We start from the raw sequence: 9,981 nt of genomic DNA, 5'->3' as shown, positions 1-9,981 counted from the left end.
TCCAATAAGATTACAAAAATTGCAATTGACCTTTATCGAATAAATGAAAAACCACTCAACGATATCCACAATTTCTTAATGTTTGTTTATTATATCAACAAATTTGAGAGCAAAAAAGGAAATGAGAAAGAGTGTTCAGTTAAAATGTTTTGATTCACTCCCACGCTAGATTCATATGTATGAAACTCATTTTGTTCAATGAGATGAAAAGTCGTATAATCACAGAGGAAATGTTTTGTGTTATTCCAAAAATAATTTAGCAATGAGAGACTCTCTCAATAGTAGTCCTCATCACAAAATATTATGACAACAAGAAATTTAAAAGCGTTTCCATTGCCAACGGCTTATTCAGAATAAATCGAACGGGCGTAGAGCACACACGAGACGAGCGAAACAATTCTAAATTACATCAGTAGATACTTCAAATCAAATTGGATCAATTGCACTAATTAATTAAATAATAATTATAACGAACGAAAATGGTTTACGAAAGTGGATTTACTACCCGCAGAACATATAGTTCCAGGCCAGTTGTATCCTCATACACTGTTTCGGTAAGTATCTATCTATTCAGCTTTAATAAACTATATTGCCAGCCAAGGAAATATTATAAAGAGTATACATTAATTATTCAATAATTGAGAAAGATATAAACCGTTGAAATTATTGTGTAGTATGGCATTAATCCATTGCTTGATTACTGTGTTGTTACAAAAATCTGGAAGAAATCTGTGCTGGAATCCCAAACATTGATCTTTTGATGTATAGCTTAACCATATAAAGTACATTCCAATATAAGCATTACAATGTGTGATATTATTTTCAAATGTGAAAATGTAATTTAGGATTTCAACACAAATTTCCGTTATTTTTGTAACATCTGCAAACGCTTTTAATCTATATATATATATAAAAATCTCCCAGATCGGAATTGAAACAAGTTTGAATATACACACTTTACTAGACATTTTATCTCAATTAAAATTGGTATCGTATTGTCATAATACATTTGCATCACACGTGCATGAACGGATCAAAACTTTTTGTCAATTTTAATATCTTGTCTATGTCCTAGCTATTTTATAACAAACCATGGCAAATTATGGAAGGTAGTCTCATATGAGAAATTGTTAATTGTAATCCATCTATCAGTTTAAAATAATATGAAAAATAAATTCCATAAAATTTCGATTAATATATTTTTTTACAAATTAAAAATGTTTGTTTTCGTAAGCTTTTATGAATTTTTTGATGGACAAATCTTTATATAACTGCATATAAATATTCTCAAGATATTGCTATAGACGTTACAAATTATATTTATAGATTAAAGAGGCAGGAACTTCAAAATGTTAAACAATATTAATAATTTGATCATTTTTGCCACTGAACACAAGTTGTGCGTAGGTTAAATTCATTTAAATTTTGAAAGCAGAAAGTATCAAAAGTAAAATTATGAAAAAATGGAGTCGTCTCATGGAATCGTCTCATGTGACTGCCTTGTATAATTATACCATGATAACAAACAAATAAATTCTAAAATCTGTTTACAATAAATGTCGTCGAAAATGTCGCCTACTTTAGAAAATTCTATGAGATTGAAAAAGTAAGGGTGGGAGTTGAAAGATATATATATATATATATATATATATATATTATATATATATATATATATATATATATATATATATATATATACATCCGTAAATGTATTATAGGTTTATTAGTAGATCATTATCCCATTTTTATCCTAGATCATTTTCATTGAAAGTAAAGAAATTCATATATGATAAACATAATTATTAAACAGATGCTATTTTATATAGAAATGCGTAAATAATCATAAATTTGAAAAAGCTATTTTTATTCTATAAACAAAAGTATTTGAATCTATTATTGGAACATAATGTCATTAAAATAAGCCCAAGGCCAAACAGTTCACAAAACATTTGTTTGATGCTTATGCATACCTAATACATTTATTTATAAAAATACATTTCTTACATCATTTCTGTTTGCTTATACGAATAGAAAGAGAAAACAATCAAACTGTATTGCAAAGCATTATATATTTCATACACACTTGTAAAAGCGAATATGAGCCATGTGTGTGCATCATTTTGTTAGCACATTTTCATATTTTCCATTATGAGCATTTATATCTAAACTCAAACAACGCTGTTATTATATTCTGACACCTGGAATTTAGTCGGATGAACACATTTTTGTTTAAGCATTTTTCGCAATTTTCGAAGCGAGAATTTATTTACACAAATATATTTGGCAGTACATCAGTATTATAATATATACATATGTATGTATTTATATTCATAAATACATCAATACGCTCTTATTCATTAGGTAATGTAAGATGCGCGCGCATTTGCATTTTATGCCTATTAATATCTTTTTTGGAAGTTAAGTATTCGACGTTCAGTAAATAACAACGAAAAAATGTATCTCACGATGATTCAACGCCTCCATGCCATAGCCTATATATTTTTATGTGTTTACTTTTTTTAATTTTTATATACCTTCGTATAACAAAGTCATGCGAAGATTATGGATGGGTACTAGATTGTTCACTTTTATGTCAATTGTATCAATACAATAATTTCTCAACGTGCATAACTTATCATGAACATAGAATGACAGAAATTAACATTTAACTTTTTTCCAGATTATATTCAGTTATCAAAATTAATTGACACTAATTTCATTAGAACCGTTGTGTGATCTAGTCAAAAATTATATGAAAACTCTTTAAGAAATAATACATTTTTCGATTATATTTAATATTTAGCTTGAAGTTTTGTCTGCCTTCTTTTTAAAAACGTTGATCTTTTTATAGGTTTTTAACTCAAATAATATGATATTAAGAGTTTTAATTGTATTATACTGTATGTTTATTAACATTGAAATACGAGATTTCGTACTATTAATACATAATAAAAATATATAAAGCGATGTTTACAAAACATATTACGTTAAACATTCTATCATGTTCAAGGACACAAATCCACAAACAAAATTGATATCACTTAACAATATTTTTGACACAAAACAAACCAAACCTTTAAATATCTCAAAATAAACCATATATAATTTATGAAAAGTTTATATATGTGAATTATGATTACGACGTATAAGCTAACAGTTGCTCCAGTCAAGTGCATTTGACATACGATTATTAATGTAACTGATATATGTAGCTTACATATATTATGATAATATGAATCGACATACGTATTTGACAGCTAAAATGTTAATGATGATGGATTATTTTCTGCATTGTTTAATAAAATACTCAAGACGATGGAACAGCATTTTGAAAACATTTCGAATGGTTCATTGGTACAATCCAATTGGGTGTGTAAAGGATTGCATTAATTGGTTTGTAAGGAGTCTTGGACTATGTTACTTAAAAATGATTAAACTTATTTGTATGAAAACACCAGACCAGAATATCTAAAACTTCAGGTAAAATAACAAATAAGATAAAATTTGATTTCAACTAAACGTTGAACGATACAACGTTGAACAATATGGCCAAACAAACCCTTTTTGCGATGGTGCGCGTTTAGTTCGCAAATCCAGTGGATTATATTTGTTTATATAGAATTGACATTTGAGACCGAGTGGATTTCGTAAATCTAAGACTTACAGCGATTACAATAAACAGCAATTACGTACATGTGTGCCCTCATGTCCAGATATAGGGTCCAAACGCCACAATACTTGAAGTATTTTGGTATAACCTATTGACAAATTAATGAATTTTGAAAAACCAAACGGCATAATAAAGCGTAACCCACATAACTTGTTTTTTATTACACCCTTCATGCTTGTAATAATTCGTAATATTTTCCAAGGACCGCATAACGTGTATAGGCACATATTTTTTTAATAAAATACCAAGTTGAATTAAGTTAAGTCTAAGTAAAATTTTAAGTAAAATTTAAAATTTTGATTTCGCATTTCATAATCCTTTCTGATTATTCTTATATGCCGGTCGCATTCTTGAAAAACATAGTTATCAGGTGGATATATCAGATAAACTTATTCATTAATCGTGATCCCACAGTATTTGTATTCAATTAACAAAACGCACAACTCTAATAGCCAATTGCCACTTGTACAATTCTTTTTGAGATCATAATTTACAATTTCCCCTAACTATATAGTATTAGAACGTGGCGAAGCGCCTGAGAATAAATGGCTTCAAACGCTTGTAAATATACGAGTTATGCTATGGTGTTCTAAAAACTGGTTTATTTCTATCAACATGAATGTACATATGTATGCACAACTCTTATAAAAAGTATTTTTTAAAAATTCTAAATTTAAACATGTATGGGCATTGCAGAGATATACTCCAACCACTATTGACTGGGAAAAGTGTCCGTTTGTTCCAAGGCCATCATTAATTTCGGACCCAGTAACGGCTTTTGGTCGCAATGGGTACGAGCACAAAAAACAACAGAGTTCAATATTGGATCCAATCAACCGAGCAGCTATAAAGCCCAATTATACGAAATTGGAGGAACCGATCCAACCTTATGTGTCTGCTCGCGATAAAAACCGGAGTCGCATTCTGAATATGGTACGAATGCACATTGACACAGTAGAGGCTGGTGGTAATACAGCTGCTCGTACATCGAACGATAGTTTAGATACCGTTTTACCAAGAGTCCATCGGACTGTTTCTCAATCTCTTCCTGTTCGGCGAGAAACTTGTCGCAACGAAAAATCTGGCGCAATGTTTACACGATACATATACTAAAATTGTATTCACAATGCGCTTGCTTGCGAACTAATATCTGTTGTGATGATTTCATTTTAAACTGAAGTTAGCCTAAGTCCACTAAGCCATTTATAATTCACATAACCAATGTAAATTCAAACCTGTTTCAATTACATGGCGATAAAACGGAATTATATGGGATAATAGATGTATATTTCGACATAAAGCTGTCTATTATGTTTATGTAAAAATTTAAGTATGGTGTACATTTACTGACAATTTTACTCACAAATTCGCAGACTCCACGCTATGATTTGGTCAGCGCTGCACCTGGCACTCATCGGTCCCGTGGTTCCAGTGACTATTCATACTCATACAAATCTTCAGTGGAAAAATCCAATTATGATTCCAGCAATCCTTATAGCAGACCAGAACGTTATGAATCTAAATACGAAACTACATCTCGTAGCGGCCCAGGCGGATATAACTACACCACTGAACGTTCAAGTACACTCGGAGGGGGGCCAGGTGGATACAGTTATTCATCCACCACATCTGGCGTTTTGCCTGGCGGTACTCGTTATCGCCATTTCTCATATCACGTTTAAATATATATTGTACAAATAATTAAATGATACAATACTAACTTCAACTCCATAGTAATTGAATATTTATGTGGACATTTCTAATAGGCTTTACTTACATTTATATTTAACATAACTTATTGTCACAATTCTAATTTTCAAATAAACGTTTATACTTTCATTAACAGCAATTTATTTCGTTTATTATTTTCTATTACTCCGTCATCTACATATAAAACGATAGTGCGATATCCTGTATTTAGTTTCATTCCGATCAGCAGGGATTTGTTACCTACCTATGCCGTTATTAGCTAAAAAATAACGTGTAACACAATGTTAGTGAATTTCGCAACATAAGTATTTAAACCAAAATAACTTAAATAATAACTAAAATTTGGGAAATTTCGAAAAAAAAATAATTTTATATAATTTAAATTACTTTAAAAGTAAAGGTTATGCCAATATCAGATTAATAGTATAATTAATGATATGTATTTTTTTTTAGAATGTAGGCATGGAAATATGATTACAGTGATATTTAATCTCAATTACAACTGAATTTAAAATATTTTATTTTTCAAAACATTAGATGCATATATACATATTGGGATATTGTGCACAGGTGCACAAAAACAACATATTGTATTCAGCAGTTATCATTAAACTTACTTACTTTACTTAGCCGGCTTGTTACAGAACGGTTGTTCCATAAGCCGAGCTTAAATAAGATTTCCCAGCGCGTCGGTCTTGTGCGCAAGTCCACCAATTTGGAAGACCACGTTCCAAGATGTTGTTTTCTACTTGGTCTTTCCATCTAATTCGTGGCCTTCCCCATCTACGGGAACCATCAGTAGGCTCATTTTTATATGCCTTTTGAGCTGGGGCATCTCCATTCATCCGAACAAAATGGCCTAGCCACCGTAGTCGCTGCAGCTCAATACGACTGACTATGTCGATGTCCGCGTATAAATTGTAGAGCTCGTGGTTCATTCGACGCCGATATTCACCGTCGACGCAGATCGGCCCGTAGATCTTTCGGAGAATTTTTCTCTCAAACACCCCAAGCGCTGCCTCATCTGCTTGCGCAAGTACCCATGCTTCTGATCCATATAATAGCACGGGTAGTATCAGCGTCCTGTAAAGTGTGAGTTTGGTCTGGCGAGAGGTGGCCTTGTTTCTAAACTGCTTACTTAGACCATAGTAGCATCTGTTGGCCATCACAAACCTTCTCCGAATTTCAAAACTGATATTATTCGTTTTATTTATGGCGGTACCAAGGTATATAAAGTCTTTAACTACCTCGAAGCTGTAGTTCTCAAGTTCCACAGTTGGTCCGAGTCTACTGGACGTCTTGCGCGTTGATACCATCAGCTTGGTCTTCTCGCCGTTTACTTCCAGACCCACTTTGGCAGACTCCTTTTCAATTTGTTCAAAGGTGGCTGTTACCGCTCGCAATGTTCGACCCATTATATCGATGTCATCGGCGTAGGCGAGTAACTGATGTTGTTTGGTGTACAGAGTGCCATTTCTGTTCCCCTTTGCGTCTCGTATGACCTTTTCCAGTAGGATGTTAAAAAGATCACACGACAAACTGTCACCTTGTCTGAATCCTCGTTCGGTATTGAAGGGCTCCGATAGGTCCTTTCCTACTTTAACGGCTGACCTTGTGCCACTTAAAGTTATCCTGCATAGCCGTATTAATTTTGCAGGAATGCCGAACGCAGACATGGCTTTAAACACCTCTGAACGGATAGGGCTGTCGAATGCGGCTTTATAGTCGACAAATAGGTGGTATGTGTCGATGTGTTTTTCATGGGTCTTTTCCAGGATTTGGCGCAGAGTGAAAATCTGGTCAATGGTGGATTTGCCAGGTCTGAAGCCGCATTGGTATGGTCCGATGATGTCATTGACCATTGGCTTCAAACGTTCACACAGCACACTGGATAGCACTTTATATGCGATGGGAAGGAGACTTATTCCTCTATAGTTGGCACATATCGTCTTGTCTCCTTTTTTGTGCACGGGACACAGGATGCTGAGGTTCCAATCATTGGGCTTTTATGACCTCATCTTGGCTAGGTAGTATACACTATATACCATCATCTCTTATTGGTTCTGGGGTATATTCTTCATCGCCACTATTTGATACTAGTAGCTTTTCGAAGTGCTCCTTCCAGATCCTCAACACGCTGTTTGTATCTGTCACCAGGTTTCCTTCTTCATCTCTACAGGAGGATGTGCCTGCACTAAAGCCTTCGGTTTGGTGTTTTAGGGAGTGGGCAATTCTATGCCATTGTGCTTCTATACTATTATCGGGACAAGAAGTGCTTTCTTCAAGCAGATGGGTAAGTTGAGCGGAGTAGGCCTCGGCTACCTGTTGTGTTTGCAGCTTTTCGACGTCGAGTTTACGTGTTGTATTAGATCGCACCTTTGCTGCAACATTAAGATGGGTGCGTACCTTGGCTGCCACAAGGTAATGGTCCGAATCGATATTCGCTCCTCGGATCGATCGGACGTCTAAAACACTGGATGAATGCCTTCCGTCTATCACAACATGATCAATTTGATTTCTCGTTACTTGATCAGGAGAAATCCAGGTGGCCTTGTGTATATCGAGATGCTTGAATCTGGTGCTGCTAACTACCATGTTTTTTGCTGCCGCGAAGTCAATCAACCTCATGCCGTTGTCGGATGTTTCTTCATGAAGGCTGAATTTTCCGACGGTGGGGCCAAAGATATTTTCCCTTCCGATTTTTGCATTAAAATCTCCTAGCAGAATTTTAATGTCATGGCCAGGGCAACGGTCATAGGCTGTTTCTAGGTGCTCGTAAAATATGTCTTTGGTCTGTTCATCTTTTTCTTCGGTCGGAGCATGGGCGCAAATTAGACTGATGTAAAAGAACTTCGCTTTTATACGGATTATAGCAATTCGCTCATCTACTGGAGTGAATCTGGAGACAAGGTCTTTTATTCTCCTGTTAACCATAAATCCGCAGCCAAATTCATGTCTCGTTTCATGGCAGCTATAATACAGGGCGTAATCGTCTGATTTACTTATGCCTGTCCCTTTCCATCGCATTTCCTGTAAGGCAATAATATCGGCTTTGTACTTCTTGAGTATATACGCCAAAGCGAACACTGCCCCTGTTCTGTACAACGTGCGCACATTCCAAGTGCAGATTCGCAGATCGTGGTCCTTTATACGTTTGCGGGGGTCGTCAACATTAGGGGGGTTTGGTTTTCTTTTTCTTTGCTTTTTCATAGTAGGTTGGGTTTTCCGAGGGTGGGCAACTAATCCGACGCATCAACCAATTTTTTTATAGTTCTTATGGGTGAACTCGCGGAACATGTTAGCTCACTATTTCATCGGGTGATGAGAATAGCTCCCCAGGTGGCACCGCGGGGAGGTCAGTGTCCACAATTGAGATGAAAGAGGGACCAAGATAAGCCTGGGCTTCGCCATGTTAAAGCCGTTGCTTGGTATCATCATCCCCTACCATTAAACTATCTCCTGTTTTTTACCATGATATAATCTTTAAATAGTATTCTTTATTTCGAATATATTAGCCAATTATAGCATATACAGAGGAGTTCCTTAATTTGTACTTTATTCGAGTTAAAAATATAAGAAATGTTTCATTCAAGCATTTTTAAAAGAGTATTAACATTTGTTTTCAATATATTTTGGATTAAATGTAATAGACAAATGACTAAAAATAAGTACAATATAAACATTTCATTGTTTCAAAAATAAACGTAAGTAAAATCCCTATGCCCAAACTACACCACTTTGGCACTCTTTCTCTGATTCCCTCTCAAATAATCCGTTTAAGGACACACTTCACACATGCACATTTCCCTCAACTTACTTAAATTTGTTGTATTTAGCTGCAAAGAGAATATCAAAGGAAAAAAAACAGTATTTATTTTTTTGCACACCATCGCAAACCACGTACAATCATTTCTTCTATTTCTCAATTATTGACACTATTGATGTCTATAGTCCTTCTGCTTCAATATAGGATATTTAGCGTTGCTTGCGTATTTCAGAAAATTTAACGCTGTCCCATTTTTATGCAGTGATTTCAATTATTATAAAGTTTGAATGTTGGCATTATGTGTTCAACACTACATCATTTAAAAGACCTCCACACGAAGATGTTGTAAGCATTTTAACACATAATGGACGGTATCTTAGCCACAACGTGACGAATGTTGGTTTTTCAGTCGTTCTATCGTCGTTTTGGAAGAAGAAGGATTCTCAAAACTCCAAAAACTACAACATTAACATACCTGTACTTGGAAGATAATGTAACCCATAATCTTTTCTTAAAGCACAATATGTGGCTGTAAATAACAAATTTTGTAGAAGGTTTTGATTATTTCAAAAACTTGAATTTTGTTTATTTAATTCGAACCTAAAAAAGAATATTCAAAAAAGATTTCAAGTAAAAATCTAAACAACTCTTAAAGATATAGCCGATTTATTGTGCCAACATCAAGCGTGTTTCTCAAAAACAAAAACTAATAATCCAATCGGTTTCAATATCTTCATTATATTCTCACTTGGTTTGTGGTCAAAAATAGGATACTTTCCAAAAATCAAATTTCATAGGTTCACTATTTTGTCAATGTTTGTGCGATGTTTATAAT

General features: G+C 34.2%; 1 protein-coding gene across 2 annotated transcripts; it reads left to right on the top strand.

The window, feature by feature from the left end:
- The first annotated feature begins 446 nt into the window (after window positions 1-446).
- Window positions 447-5,352, top strand: LOC133328141 (protein anoxia up-regulated-like). Of its 2 annotated transcripts, none has more exons than XM_061536698.1 (2): window positions 447-554; window positions 5,044-5,352. In XM_061536698.1, exons 1-2 carry the CDS (start codon window positions 480-482, stop codon window positions 5,350-5,352), a joined length of 384 nt encoding a protein of 127 aa, XP_061392682.1. In that variant the 5' UTR covers window positions 447-479. The 2 variants fall into 2 exon arrangements, with proteins under 2 accessions (XP_061392682.1, XP_061392681.1); XM_061536697.1 differs by lacking the exon at window positions 5,044-5,352 and adding an exon at window positions 4,367-4,783 and having other exon boundaries at window positions 455-554.
- The last annotated feature ends 4,629 nt before the right edge of the window (window positions 5,353-9,981 follow it).

Source organism: Musca vetustissima, unplaced genomic scaffold (genome assembly GCF_032173495.1).
Source record: "Musca vetustissima isolate MV318-11 ecotype Yass unplaced genomic scaffold, APGP_CSIRO_Mvet_v1 utg18518, whole genome shotgun sequence".
Taxonomy (NCBI): Eukaryota; Metazoa; Arthropoda; class Insecta; order Diptera; family Muscidae; genus Musca; species Musca vetustissima.
This window is presented reverse-complemented; position numbering and strand designations above follow the sequence as displayed.